This window comes from Mustela putorius, unplaced genomic scaffold (genome assembly GCF_011764305.1).
Source record: "Mustela putorius furo isolate JIRA1106 unplaced genomic scaffold, ASM1176430v1.1 tig00000224_pilon_pilon_pilon, whole genome shotgun sequence".
In the NCBI taxonomy this organism is placed as follows: Eukaryota; Metazoa; Chordata; class Mammalia; order Carnivora; family Mustelidae; genus Mustela; species Mustela putorius.
In genome coordinates this window covers 30,399,195-30,414,805 of record NW_025421321.1, presented here as the reverse complement: position 1 = coordinate 30,414,805, position 15,611 = coordinate 30,399,195, and the positions used below count along the sequence as shown (strand labels likewise).

At 36.3% G+C, this 15,611-nt stretch overlaps 1 protein-coding gene across 4 annotated transcripts in view; it reads left to right on the top strand.

The window, feature by feature from the left end:
* Nucleotides 1-15,611, top strand: part of XPO1 (exportin 1) — a 46,896-nt gene that overhangs the window by 21,394 nt on the left and 9,891 nt on the right. For 3 of the 4 annotated variants that reach the window (XM_004742027.3, XM_004742026.2, XM_045077885.1), the window contains 10 exons: nucleotides 7,016-7,077; nucleotides 7,273-7,317; nucleotides 8,732-8,913; nucleotides 10,244-10,292; nucleotides 10,370-10,489; nucleotides 11,748-11,876; nucleotides 12,527-12,685; nucleotides 13,854-14,051; nucleotides 15,014-15,152; nucleotides 15,360-15,541. In XM_004742027.3, coding sequence (XP_004742084.1) covers nucleotides 7,016-7,077; nucleotides 7,273-7,317; nucleotides 8,732-8,913; nucleotides 10,244-10,292; nucleotides 10,370-10,489; nucleotides 11,748-11,876; nucleotides 12,527-12,685; nucleotides 13,854-14,051; nucleotides 15,014-15,152; nucleotides 15,360-15,541 — 1,265 coding nt within the window. Of the gene's footprint in view, nucleotides 1-7,015; nucleotides 7,078-7,272; nucleotides 7,318-8,731; nucleotides 8,914-9,273; nucleotides 9,335-10,243; nucleotides 10,293-10,369; nucleotides 10,490-11,747; nucleotides 11,877-12,526; nucleotides 12,686-13,853; nucleotides 14,052-15,013; nucleotides 15,153-15,359; nucleotides 15,542-15,611 lie in introns of those variants that run through there. The other variant, XM_045077886.1, reaches the window with a different exon arrangement.

Genomic DNA, 15,611 nt, shown 5'->3' with positions numbered 1-15,611 from the left:
TCATTCCAAATTAAAATTGTACCTACTAAATATTAACTCTTGCATTATACTGACTCCCAGGCTCTGTTAACCACTATTACACACTTTCTGTCTCTATGAATTTGCCTATTCTAAGTAACTCATGTGAGTGCGGTTTTTGTTTTGTTTTGTTTTTGTTTTTGTTTTTTGTTTTTTTATTTTTAAGATTTTGTTTATTTGAGTTAGAGACAGCAACAGAGAACATGAGCAGGGAAGAGAGGGAGAAGCAGATCCCCACTGAGCAGGGAGCATGATGCAGGGCACCATCCTAGGACCTTGGGATCATGACCTGAGCCAAAGGCAGATGCTTAACTGACTGAGCCACCCAGGTGACCCAGGTTCTTTCTTAGAATAGCAAGCAGTATTTGTTTTTTGTCTGGTTAATCTCACTTAGCATATGTTTCCAGGGTTTATCTATGTTACAGTCTTAAACAGTATCTGAATTTCATTATGGTAAATGCCTGGGTATTCCATTGTCACCACATTTTGTTGACTGACTTATCTGTTTGTAGATAATGATGCTATAAATCCTATAGCATCATTGGTTTTTTATACTTGTTTTTTTATACTTGTTTGGTACCTGGTATCTGTACTTGTTTGGTTTGGTTTTTTTATACTTGTTTGGTATCTGAGGCTATAACCCCCTTTCAGGAGAGATGTGTGGGGACAGCTAGGTTAAGCATCTGCCAGGGTCCTGGGATCAAGCCCTGTGTCGTACTCCTACAAGGAAGGGAGCCTGCTTTTCCCTCTACCCTGTTGCTTGTGCGTGCATGCTTTCCCTCTCCCTCTCTCTCTCAAATAAAAAATCTTTTTTTTAAAAAAAGAGTGATCAGTGTTCCTATAGCTCATTCCTAAAATTGTTAAATATGTAGGTAATAAATTACAGTATAGTCCTAGCCTATTTGTATGAGTCCTAGTTTAAGCCTGTTTTTGAATTGATTTTAGCTATTTGTCTCTCATTTTGCTGTTTGTTCTCTCAAGTATTTCATTGAATAAGGAGAAGGAACCATGCTCTGGACCAGGTATAAAGAGGGTGGATAGGTATATTTTAGTGTCCATCTTTTTGTTGATCACTATTGACAACAGTATTTTTGGTGGTTTAAATGGACAGATGCTGTAATAAACATTTAGCAGGGGAAAGAAATGGCTTTGATGGAGGAATGTACCAAATTTTCATTGTGAGAGCTTAGGGGGTAAACAAATATTTAATGTTGAATTGGAGGGCCCTCTGGCTGGCTCAGTCAATGGAGCATTTGACACTTGATCTCAGGGTTGAGTTTGAAGCCCACAGTGTAGAGATGACTAAAAAATAAAACTTTGAGGGGCTCAAAGCTTAGGGGGTAAACAAATATTTAATGTTGAATTGGAGGGCCCTCTGGCTGGCTCAGTCAATGGAGCATTTGACACTTGATCTCGGGGTTGTGAGTTTGAAGCCCACAGTGTAGAGATGACTAAAAAAAAAAACTTTGACGGGCTCAGTTGTGTGCCCGTCTTTGGCCCAGGTCATGATGTCGGGGTCCTGGTATCGAGTCCTGCATTGGGCTCCTTGCTCCCGGGGAGCCTGCTTCTCCCTCTCCCAATCCCCCTACTTGTTCCCTCTCTCACTGTCAAATAAATAAAATCTCTAAAAAACACATCTTTTAAAAAAATAAAGTAGAATTGGATACTTCTGAGTATTGCGCAGTATTTGGAACTGGGGTGAAGTTACTCAGCTTGGTAGTTTTACTTTCATAATAGTGTGCTAATAAGACTTTTCATTTTCTTTAATATAAAAATCAGGTACTGTGAAAGAGGAATAGGAATGTATAACTTTTTTGTTCGACATATTTTATAATTCGTCTAGGAATGCAATTTTAGTAGGTGGAATCATGTATTTGTTTGAAGTTGTTTTATGGCACTCTATCACTGACAATATAAAATGGTAAGGTACAACTTATGATTTAAATTTTGAGAAGTAGGGCTTTTGGGACACCTGGGTGGCTCAGCTGGTTAAATGTCTGACTCTTGATTTCAGCTCCAGTCATGATTCCTGTGTCGTGGGATCAACCCCCATGTGGGGCATTGGGCTTCACACAGCATGGAGTCTGTCTGTCCCTCTCCCTCTGCTCTTCCTCCTTTTATATCTCTAAAATAAATAAAACTTTATTTAATAAAATCTTATTATTTTTTTTAATGTAGGACTTTTGCTTCCATGGGAATATGGCCTGTCAGTAAATTATAGTCAGTAAGTGGTCATATTTTAAAGATTTTAGTGAGGGGTGCCTGGTGGCTCAGGTGGTTGAATCCGACTCTTGATCTCAGAGTGGTGAGTTCAAACCCCACACTGGGCTCCATGCTAGGGGTGGAGCCTACTTAAAGTGGGGTCTTGAAGCCATTTATAAAGAGTTTTAGTGAATCCTTTATTAAAAAATCAGGTTTGGTAATGCATTTCTTTTACCGTTATCATTAAGGACCACTTTTTTAAAGATGTTCCTAGGGGGATAAGGTTACTAATATGGTTGTGTAAGTAACTTGGAAGATGATGTGTAACTTCTAAGACAGGATGGGATTTGTTTTATTTATTCATTTATTTGGGACTTAGTTATTTGACACAGAGAGAGAACTCACAAGTAGGCAGGGGTGGGTGAAGCAGGCTCCCTGCTGAGCCAGGGCCAGTGAGGAGAGGAGTCCTGGTTGGGGCGCCATCTCATGGCCATGAGCTCATGGCCTGAGCCTAAATCAAGAGTCAGATGCTCAGCCAACTGAGCCACCCAGGTGCCCCATGCTGGTCTCTTTTTTACATAGCCCTTTGCAGTAATTTGAAGGTTAATTTAAGCTTTTGAGGTGAATTTTTGTTCAGATTAAGAAGAATAGGATGAAGGGCTATAGATAAAAGATACTGCGGTGCCTGGGTGGCTCAGTTGGAGAGGACTTGGGAAAGAAGACAGTACTTAATGAAATAACCTTTGTTTTTTGTGGGTTTTTTTTTTTTTTTAAGATTTTATTTATTTATTTGACAGAGTTCAGAAGTAGGCAGAGAGGCAGACAGAGAGAGAGCGTGGGAAGCAGGCTCCCCGTGGAGAAAGCCTGATGTGGGGCTCAATCCCAGGACCCTGGGATCATGACTGGGCCAAAGGCAGAGGCTTTAACCCACTGAGCCATCCAGGCGCCCCAATGAAATAACCTTTGTACCTAGAAGTAAGAGATTCTAGACAGACATTGTATGTGCAGCCATGCTTGATCAGAAAAGTGTTGTTTCTTGGAGCACTTGGGTGGCTCATTCAGTTAAACACCTGCCTTGGGCTCAGGTCAGAGTCCTGGAATTAGTCCAGTATCAAACTTCTATTGAGCAGGGAGTCTGCTTCTCCTTTTCCATGTCACTCCCCCTGCCTACACCTTTCTCTCTGTCAAGTAAATAAATAAAATCTTTTAAATAAAGAAAGAAAAGGTGTTCCAGTGTTTTGAAGGGATTGAAATATGATCATTGTAGAGTGACATGAAATTAAGATTCTGTTGTCTGTGGGAAACTTCCAGTATTTTGGTTTTGGGTTTTTTTCCACTTTTTCCATTTTATCTTTTACCCTTTGCTCCACCTACAGGTGAACTTCAGAAGCCTCTGAAAAGAGGGAGAAGATACTTAATTGGTAACAGAAGAGTTGAAGGATCTATTTGATCCTATTTTCCTATTCTCTGAGGCTGAAAAAAGCCTCCAAATACATATATTCCAACTAGAGGCAGCAATAGTAGTTTTAGACATTTTCCTCATTTCCTTATTACAGATTAGAAGAAAACTATTAGATCTCTCATTGTATGGTATTGTCACTCATTTAATCTGAGAAGGCAATATTTTTGTTCCTGTATTAGGCTCTGTGTTTTCTGTGTTAAGAGGTTTTGGAAGGATGCCTGTTACTCTCTAGTTTTTTAGAGCTGTCATTTCCTCAATTTTTTAACAGAGGCCTTAGTGATAGTAATTTATGTGTAAAGAACAGAAGGGCTAGCAATAATAGAATTATGTTTTGGTTAAATCTTCTGGATATTGAGAACATGTGGGATTGTTCTGTGGGTTACCCTAAATAATTGGTATATAATTTAGCTTGTTTTTTAAAATTGATGCATGGTTGTCAGAAGCACTGTTTTTAAAATAAATCTGATCTCCCGAGTGTTTCCCCTTTTTTACTGTCTTGTTCAAACCAGACCTAATTGTGTGTCCACAAAGGCTCTTTTGTTATTTTGAAATAATTTTAGATTGTAAAATACTGCCCAAAAAATACAGAATGCACCTAACACCTTTTACCTTATTTTAATATTAACAACTTCTAGAACCATAATAAAATTATCAAAGCCATAAAATGAACATTGGCCAGTACTGTTAACTGTGGGCATTCAGATTTCAGAAGTTTTCTCTCTCATATCCTTTTTCTGTTCTAAGTTTAGTTAGTTGGGTCTTTTTAGTCTCCTATTCTGTGATAGTTCTTAATCTCTGCTTGATAGGTCTTTGACACTTTTGATGAGTTCTGGTCATTTTGTAAAGTGTATTTCAATTTAGGTTTGTCTGGTTTCCATGATTAGGCTGAGGATCCATGTTTTTTGGCAAGATACCACAATGATGTGGTATCCTCGGTCCACCAAGACATAGGGCACAAGATCAGTACATTTAATTACTCATTTGTTATTAATGTTTATTAGTGGGTTATGGTGGTTCCTGCTTCTTTACTAATAATAAAACTACGGGTTTTTGTTTTTGTTTGTTTCCCTCAAATGATCTTGGGGAGGTATTTTGAGACTACACTCTTGTTTGTTTTCTTTGGGAAGAATTGCCCATTGTTTTTAGCATTCATTGGTGGTCTTGTTTGCAACATTTAGTATTGTGGACTTTGCTTGTAGAATAACTTTTAAAAATATAAATGACATAGTTTACTTTAGATGGTATGTAACAGTTACATTTTGACACCTGGCCTTTTTTAGTGTCTCTTAAACTATGAATATTGGTATCACTTGACCTTGATCCTACATGGTCAGTTGATAAATAACCCTTACTATGTGATGTCATTGTGCTAATAAAGTTTTTCCACACTAAGGAAATTATTTTCATAATTAGTGTTTTTAAAAAAATGTTCAGTTGTTAATTGGAATATGAAAGCAAATGGGCAGTTTTGCCATAATTAATACATACTACTTGAAATGCAGATGAATAGGAATAAATATAATACTTCAGTCCATGAAGATTATTAAGGTAGCTTTACAATCAAATCAGTATTTTACTGCCTTCATGTTGGCTATATTTCCTGTTAATTATTACGGGTACATTTCTTATTTTTTCTTTTCAAAGATTCTATTTATTTATTTATTTAATTAATTTGACAGAGATCACAAGTAAGCAGAGAGAGAGAGAGCGGGAAGCAGGCTCCCTGCCGAGCAGAGAGCCCGATGCCAGGCTCGATCCCAGCACTCTGGGATCATGACCTGAGCCGAAGACAGAGGCTTTAACCCACTGAGCCACCCAGGTGACCCACGGGTACATTTTTTAGCAGATCCTTTCTCAATGAAAGCTTGAGCCCAGAGTTCCAGATTGTTAGATAAGGCTTGGAAAACATAGTTCCAGAAAGTCTTAACTGTATTTCCAGAGGTTGGATTGCTCTGAAAGAAGATCTTCATAGATCATTTGGTAGCAAAGCATAAATTAAACAAATGTGAGAGTAGTATTTGTGGTAGGAAGTAATAATTTGTTTATTTAGGGATCCTATTTCTCAAATCCTTTTGGCATGTCAGTGTAGGTGTACCATATAACTTCAAAACCCAGGGACCAGGGTGCCTGGGTGGCTCAGTTGGTTAAGCATCGGGCTCTTAACTATAAAAAATTTAATCATTTATGAAAGAAAGCGCCCCTGCACGCACACATGAGTTGGAAGGGGCAGAGGGAAAGGGAGAGAGAATCTTAGGCAGACTTCTGCTCTGAGCCTGGAGCTTCACTCGGGCATGGAGCTTGCTTAAGATCTCTCTCCGGGTCACTTGGGTGGCTCAGTCATTAAGGGTCTGCCTTTGACTCAGGTTATGATCCCAGGGTCCTGGGATTTAGTTCCTGCATGGGGCTCCTTGCTCCATGAGGAGCCTTCTGCTCCCTCTGCTTGCTTGCTCTCTGTATCTGTCTCTCTCTATTTCTCTGACAAATAAACTCTCCTGGTGCACATCTGAGGCCTCTGACTCCCCATCCCCGTCTTAAATAAGTTAAGAGTAGGTTGTACTATTAAGATACCTTTTAAGTAAATAACATTAGAAATCGAACTTGCTCCTTAACTGTTACTCTATGTTGTAGTGGGGGGCAAGTTAAAGTCCTGTTTCCAGGATTACTTTAATGTTATAATTAAATTGGAAAAGGATAATAGTATCTGATCTTGATTTAGAGATATTTTACGTAAACTTCTTTCTTATAATGTTTATTACAAAATTACTTCTTCAGGGGTTTGTAGTTAGGACCCATAAAAATAAGTTTGTGTGTATTGAGCTAAATGAACAACATAGTAATCCCTTGCAATATGTTTTTATTTAAAAAATAACATGTTGGTGCACTGAACTAGTATAGCATTGAAGAACATCTTAGAAGATAATTTGTAATTGTTAAACCTGTATTTTGTAAAGTTGACAAAAATTAAAATTTAGGGGCACCTATGTAGCTCAGGCCATGGGAACAAGATTTGCATCAGGCTCCCTACTCCAAGGGAGGCCTGCTTCTCCCTTGCCCACTCGCCCTGCTTGTGTTGTCTCTTGCTTGCTGTCTCGTGTAAGCGCCTGCTTGCACTCTCTCTCTCTGTCAAATAAATAAATCTTTTTCTTAAAAAAATTAAAGTTTTAAAGAAGTAGTACACGAACATGATTGACATCATTCAAGAATTGCCAGTATTGCTGATGGGACTGGGATTTATTATTTGACTTTACTTTCAACATTCCCCTCCCCGATTTTTTTCCCCTACTGAAGATTTATTGGCATGCTATAAAAGTGTTGAATAATTTTTTTTAATAGGAATTAAAAAATATGTTGTTGGCCTCATTATCAAGACGTCATCTGACCCAACTTGTGTAGAGGTAAGACCACTTTTACAAATAAGTGTGAAATTGTAAAATAATTTAAATATTGAATCTTCAGCTTAACAGGCATACAAACATATGTGTAATTATTTATAGTAGATCTGTAATTTTTCTCAAATGTAGTTCTTTGCTTATATTCTTATTAAACCTAATTTAGACTTTGCTTTAATCTAAACTTTTTTCTTTTCTTAGAAGGAAAAGGTGTATATTGGGAAATTAAATATGATTCTTGTTCAGGTAAGCTTTTACTTGATTGTTCTCCTTAAAAGAATTAAATGCAGGGCACCTGGGTGGCTCAGTGGGTTAAAGCCTCTGCCTTTGGCTCAGGTCATGATCCCAGCGTCCTGGTATCAAGCCCCACATGGGGCTCTCTGCTCGGCAGGGAGCCTGTTTCCCCCTCTCTCTCTCTGCCTGCCTCTCTGCCTACTTGTGATCTCTGTCAAATAAATAAATAAAATTAAAAAAAAAAACTAAATGCTTCAGTTAAGCTGATTACTGGAACAAAATAGTGAAACCTTTATCAAATAACGAGACTAACATCTTGCAGTAGTAATAGTTTTTACAGTAACTCTAATAGTTAAGCTACTATTTAACACTTAAAATTGTAAATTTCCTATGGTAGGAAACCTGAGATGTTGTAAACCTATCACTTTTGTGGCTCCAGTATGGATCAGACATGTCAACAGTTTTCTTATTTGCCCGTTGACTGTGCATACTTCCTTTGCATGTCATCTTCATTTTAATTCATAAATCATTCCTTTAAATTCAGCATCTTTACATTGATTTCTATACCTAAGTCGGTCAGACTTACTAAATAGTCTCAGCTTCAAATTTTTATGTTTACATACTTTTTATAGTATGACAAAACATTGTCCTATGAATATTAATTAATTGGTATGTGAGAAAAAATAGATTCTTCTGTTTAATAAGTTAAGAAAACATTGGGTTTTCACTAAGTTACACTGGCTTTTATACTGAGGACATTTGTTGTTTGCCCTTTTTTCGGGAAAAGGGAAGAGTACAAAGAAATTAGTTACCTCTTATTAACGTGTGTAGTTAGGGAATAATCTGGTTAGGAAAATCCCTGGTATACAAAATACACAGTGCAGACTTGAAAGTCTAATACTGTTTATTAGACAGATTTTGGTCAAAGATTATTCATCTTCCACTGTAATGCTATTTCTCTGTCAAATTTATACAAACAAATGCTACTGTATTTCAGGGCTCTGATACCACCCAAAGAAAATGCCTCTCCCTATGCATCCCCTTTTGTTGCTTAGAGTTTTATCTTGTGTCTACTGAGGATAATTTAAGCATCTTTATCTGGCTAATACTCGTATGCATGCATATTAGTACGGCCTAGACCAAGGTGCCCGGCTGTCTTAGTTGGATTTTGCAACTGTTGATCTCTAGTGTGAGTTCAAGACTCACATTAGGTCTAGAGATTATTTAATAAAAAAAAGAAAAAAGAACCAAAATCTTTGTGTTACACTTTACCTAGTTTATTCCGTAGAGGATGGCACATTTCTTCTCTTAAGGGGGAGAAAATGAAAAATGGGTGTTATTTGCTCCTGCTTTTAGTATCACACAATTTCCTTGAAGTTTGTTTTGCCCTTGAGAAGTGAAATTAACTTTTCTTATTTTATTTTAGATACTAAAACAAGAATGGCCAAAACACTGGCCAACTTTTATCAGTGACATTGTTGGAGCAAGTAGAACCAGTGAAAGTCTCTGTCAGAATAATATGGTGATTCTCAAACTCTTGAGTGAAGAAGTATTTGATTTCTCTAGTGGACAGATAACTCAAGTGAAAGCCAAGCATTTAAAAGACAGGCAAGTAATTATTTTGCTTTCGAATTTTCAAGTTATTTAAAGAAATTAAACTTCGGGGTGCCTGGGTGGCTCAATGGGTTAAAGCCTCTGCTTTCGGCTCAGGTCATGATCCCAGGATTCTGGGATCGAGCCCCGTATCAGGCTCTCTGCTCAGCAGGGGGCCTGCTTCCCCCTTTCTCTCTGCCTGCTTGTGATCTCTGTCTGTCAAATAAATAAATAAAATCTTTAAAAAGAAAAATTAAACTTGGAGGTTGATTATGATTTTTTGAGAAATCGATTGTTAATGTGTTAAATTACTTTTGTTTTTTGGTACAGATTTAAATCTGGAGGCTTGAAAAGTGTGTGTGGTTAATAAGACAGGATGTCATACTTCATTGTCACAGCAGAATAACTTTATACATCTTATGCAAAAGGAATATAGGTCAGGAGTTCCCAGAAACCGTTGAGATCTGTTTTTATATGGTGACTACTTACATAATAATGAAGGAATTGACTTGGGTCCAAATGTCAACTGAATTGTTACCAGTCCTGTGTCTTGGAAATGTGCCACTCTGCTTAGTAATAAAAACTTTTTCTGATCTTTAGGGCACAGAAGTATTTCACCTTTATATATTCTGACTGACTTCAGAATTTATAATTTTGCTTCTGTTTTGATACATAAGCACATTGTAGGATTTGGGATATATATGTATAAAATACTGCTTCTCTTACTCTTAGTTTGGAGAGTTTTGTTCCAGCTATCTTGATTTAAAAGACCAAATTGATCAAAGTCACTTGACTGGCTCAGTTAGTGGGGCATGTGACTTTTGATCTTGGGGTCATGAGTTCAAGCCTCACATCGTGGGTGGAGATTACTTTTTAAAAAATTAATTTTTAAAAAATAATTGATTAAATTTCAAGTTTTAGAGTAAGGATGACAAATCTCAAAATGAAATTGATATGGTCTTTATAGCATTTTTTATGGGTAAACTGAAAGAATGATACTACACAAAGCTTTAGCAGCTTTGTAGCTTTTGGTGAAGTTACTGATACTTGCGTTTAAAAAGAAGTGAGTCGGGGCGCCTGGGTGGCTCAGTGGGTTAAGCCAATGCCTTCGGCTGAGGTCATGGTCTCAGGGTCCTGGGATCGAGTCCCACATCAGGCTCTCTGCCTACTTGTGATCTCTCTCTGTCAAATAAATAAATGGAATCTTTAAAAAATAATATATTTTAAAAAAAAAGAAGTGAGTCAAGTTTTTAATTACTAAATTCGTGAAATTTTTTGTGATTTTGTTAGTATGTAAATAACAGTATTTCTGTGTCTTCTAGTCACTTTTTTTTTTCTTTTTTAGCATGTGCAATGAATTCTCACAAATTTTTCAGCTGTGTCAGTTTGTGATGGTAAGTACTTTTGATTTCATTTTTTTTAAGTGATAATTATAGGAAGAGGATTATTTATAGGTGTGTTTTTGTTACAGGAAAATTCCCAGAATGCTCCACTTGTACATGCAACTTTGGAAACATTGCTCAGATTTCTTAATTGGATTCCACTGGGATATATTTTTGAGACCAAGTTAATCAGCACATTAATTTATAAGGTATAGTGAATACATCTCAGTTCTTATTACTGGATAGTTGTATATGTTACTCATTTATAATGCGGTTTGCTATAGAAAACCATTACACATTTGTAGGTGTAACCAGTGTTGTTCTAAGAAACTGCTCAGAAGAGATTTTCTTTGGTTTCAGCTAATAATTCCTTGGAATGGTGTCAAAAATCTCAGGAATTCATGTGAACAAATGTTAAGGGATTTGATTTTAAGAATGTTTTATAGCCTCTGCCTTCGGCCCAGGTCATGATCCCAGGGTCATTGGATCAAGTCCCACATTAGGCTCTCTGCTCAGCAGGGAGCCTGCTTCCCTTCCTCTCTCTGCCTGCCTCTTTGCCTACTTACTATCTCTGTCTGCCAAATTAAAAAAAAATAAAGGATGTTTCTATAAAGTGGAAGGCCTGAGGGTTTTTCCTGCCCCCCTCCCCTTTTTTGGCAGTAGGGTATAATACTTACATGGAATGGAGCCTTAATTAATTGCTCATCCAGAGATGACCAGTTACCAATTGGTTATATTATCTTTCCAGGTTCCTTCTTGGCAGATAGAAGGAATAAATTTGTATGCTTAATTGAGACCTTGTAACTTAACATTTGAGATTTTGTAGTTCGGGCTTTGATGAGGTAATACTCTGTTCTAATATGTGAATATGATATTAAGAGATATTTTATTGGTAGACAGTTTATAAAACTGTTCGCTATTGTCAGTAGTACTGCAAAGGAAACATATAATACAACTTCTACACATGTAAGTATCATCAGGCCAATGGGCATATCCATTTTCTTAAGGTTTTTGATGCTTATCCAAATTGCCATATACTAATGTTATGCCACATTTATATCTTCTCAGCAGTAGAAAATGAAAGAGCCAGTTTTACCATGTTTGTTAACATTTTGCCCATCTACAAAAGGCTAGGCAGTTATAAATCTTGGGTCTTTTTTAGACTACGATAAAACGTGATGCTCTTAAAAGTCATATAATGGTTCCTGGGAAAGTTACTAAGTGACTTTTGTATTTAGTTGTTTGAAGACACATCAGAAGCAGCATAGTTTGCTCCCACAGCATTTACTGTCTGTTAGGTGGATAATGAAATTTTCTCAAAATCTTAACATGCAAAACAAAATAGCCATCCATTTATCGGGTGTTTTCCCTTACACTCCCTATTGTTAAAACCTTTATTATTCTTAATTTGTCAAGTAAAATATGACATGTTTAATTTTATGCTTGCTTTTTTAAATTTTAAAATAGTTCCTGAATGTTCCAATGTTTCGAAATGTCTCTCTGAAGTGCCTCACTGAGATTGCTGGTGTAAGTGTAAGCCAGTATGAGGAACAATTTGTAACGCTATTTACACTGACAATGATGCAGCTAAAACAGGTAATAAAACACTCTTAACAACTGACTGAACAATTTTAGTGCCTTAGAAGAAGTTGGGTTGGAGTTGAACCGTTTGGTACAACTAATTATAATAGATCAGCTTCAGTGTGATTGTATATTTATTACATAAAATAAGAACATGTAGAAATTTAGTGAACATTTTGAAAATTCCTTGAAATAAAGAGTCTGGGAGTGTCATAATTCAATTACATAGAATTTAGAAGCTTGGAAACCTGGTTTTAATATTAGCTCTGCTTCTGACTTTGCCTCTGAAATGAGATTGTTTATTTATAATATTGATTAGGTATAGATGAAATTATTTAGAATGTTAACCATAATACTGCATTACTGTATGTGTTTATATTCCAGTGAATTAATTGAATATTTTTGTTTTAATGATACAAAGGAAAAGTATAATACAGAGAAAAATTGAGAAGATAAATTGTGGAACTCTTATTATTTGTAACATTTTAAAATATCAAATATTAGAATACAAAAATACTATAAACAGACTAAGGATTTCTATCGAAGAATAATCTAAGTGTGTGGTTTATAATATTAGAAATGAGGTGATGAAATCTTAGTATTTGAAGGTAGTATCTTTTACTGGTTTTAGAATGCAGACTAATGGTCCATATTTAAACTTGTAGATGCTTCCTTTAAATACCAATATTCGACTTGCATACTCAAATGGAAAAGATGATGAACAGAACTTTATTCAAAATCTCAGTTTGTTTCTCTGCACCTTTCTTAAGGAACATGGTCAACTTATAGAGAAAAGGTTAAATCTCAGGGAAACACTCATGGAGGTAGGCTTTGTGGATCCTTTGGCTTCTGAAATTCTTCTGTAATGAAAGCTATTTCAAAAATGCCTTTATTCTAAAATGTCTATTCTTTTTTAAATATATATATGTATCTTTGGGGCATGTGGGTGGTTCAGTCCAGCTTAGTCCTTTAAATGTCTGCGTTAGGCTCCTATTGTGGTCTCAGGATTGGTCAGGCTCAGCAGGGAATCTGCTTCTCCCTCTGCCCCTCCCCCAACTCGTTTGCGCTCATGCACTCTGAAATAAATAAAATCTTTTAAAAAAAATTTTAAGTGTACCTTTGACATACCTTCTGCCTATTGTCAGTGCATAAAAATATGTGAATTCTGAATTACAAGCTGAATTTGTTGATTATGTGTTCTGCATAATCTCAAATCAATCGTTAATAATCAAAATTAAATTCCTAAAGGGTATTCGGACATTTCTAAGATGAAAAGTATAAAGATGCTATTTGAAAATTGAGGTATAATGCATGAGACATAAAACTCTACCTGGAAGTGTACAATCTCAGTGACAGTCACAGTATTGTCAGCTGTCCTCTATTCTAAAATATTTTCATTCATCTATACAAAATAATGTACCCATTAAAATAGTCCCTTATTCTGCTCTCTCCCAGCCTCTAGCCAACCACTAGTTTACTGTCTATGGATTTTACCTGTTTTGAACCTTTCATATAAGTTGACTCCTAGTGTATGGTCTTTTGTAATTAGTGTCTTTCACTTACTGTGTTTTCAGAGTTCATTCATGTTGCAGCATGTACCATTATTTCATCTCTTTATATAGCTAAATAATGGTCCATTGTATGGTTACATAATACTTTGTATAACCAATCCTGAGTTGATGGAGATTTGGATTGTTTACACCTTTTGAATATTAGTACCAAATGTCCTTGAGTGTCCATACCTTTTTAGGGAACTTCTTTAACATACCTACTGGCCAGCTACTACATGAAGTTTTAAAGTTCTAAAGTTCTAGGACTAGGACTCTGAAGAAAGCACAGTTTGCTCTTTGAGAATTTCTAGTCTTAGATAAATAATGAAACCTCAAAGTTGTGTAAAATGAAAAGTGAATTTTTATTCTAGTAACAATTGGAAGGCAATCTGTGGTAGGATGAAAATTAAGGATTATTTAAAACTGTTGGTCGTCTTTGTAGGCCCTTCATTACATGTTGTTGGTATCAGAAGTGGAGGAAACTGAAATCTTTAAGATTTGTCTTGAGTACTGGAATCATTTGGCAGCTGAACTCTATAGAGAGAGCCCATTCTCTACATCTGCTTCTCCATTGCTATCTGGAAGTCAACATTTTGATGTTCCTCCCAGGAGACAGCTGTATTTGCCCGTGTTATCCAAGGTAATTAATAAAGTAGGTGGTTGAGTGCTTTACCTGTTCCTTGCTGTGATTTTGAAGACTAAAAGTAGTGGTTGTGTTGTTTGTTTGTTTGTTTGTTTGTTTTTTTATTTTATTTAGGCTTTTACAATATGTCCAAATAAAAGAGGTACAAAAAGAATCCAATAACTTCTCCATTTATGTTCAAAGCTAGAAGATTGAAAAGGATTCGTTTAAGAACTGTAGTTTTCAGGACACCTGGGTGGCTCATTCGGTTAAGCATCTCCCTTCAGCTCAGGTCATGATCCTGGGGTCCTGGAATTGAGTACTGCATCAGTCTTGCATTGGGCTCCTTGCTTGGCAGGGGAGTCGGCTTCTCCTGCCTGCTGCTACTCCTGCTTGTGCATGCTGGTTCGCTCACTCTCTAACAAAATCTTCTAAAAAAAAGAACTACAGTTCTCCAAAGTGTGTCCATAGAAGTAGACTGCATTAGCCCTACCAGTAAGTTTGTTAGAAATACAAATCACCTACCAATCTACTGAATCAGTCGCTTTCTGGATGAAACACAGAAAACTTAATAGTATATGTTTATTCAAGATAATTAACATTTGAAAACCATTAAAAATGGTTTATTTTTAATACAAATTAAAAATCTTTATTTATTTGAGAGAGAAAGTGAGCACAAGCATTGGGGAGGGGTAGAGGAAGAGAGGGAGAGACTCCTTGCTGAGCAGGGAGCTTGATGCAGGTTCACCAATCCCAGGACCGTAGAACTAGGACATGAGTTGAAAGCACATGTTCATTAACAGACTGAGCCACACAGAGGCACCCCTAGAATTACATTTTTAAAATGTTCATATTCTTTTATATTGTGGGAACAGTTTGGGGAGTATGTTGGCCTAAAGTGTGAAGTGCTTAAACTTTTATTCCTACATTCGATGTGGCTGATTGCAAAAATGTAATAGATTTTTCTTGTTGTTGAGTAGGTCCGTTTATTGATGGTTAGTCGTATGGCTAAACCAGAGGAAGTATTGGTTGTAGAAAATGATCAGGGAGAAGTTGTAAGAGAATTCATGAAGGATACAGATTCCATTAATTTGTATAAGAATATGAGAGAAACATTAGGTGAGTGAATAAATACTGTCAATTCAATATTTATTATAATTCTGGGGTGGAAATACTTTTTTTTTTTTGTAATAGTATTTAAAGAAATGTGTTATACTTTTCTGAATCTGTTAATAACTACCTTTATTGATGTGCTATTATTACTAGATTTTTTTGATTGTAGAGTTTTGCATTTGAACCTTTGGAACCTTTTCCCTTCCTTTGTAGTTTATCTTACTCATCTGGATTATGTAGATACAGAAAGAATAATGACTGAGAAACTTCACAATCAAGTGAATGGTACAGAGTGGTCATGGAAAAATTTGAATACATTGTGTTGGGCAATAGGCTCTATTAGTGGAGCAATGCATGAAGAGGATGAAAAACGCTTTCTTGTTACTGTTATAAAGGTATGCAAGTGATACATATGAACTGGAACTGTTAGGTAACTATTGTATTAATATAAATGACTGAAATTGG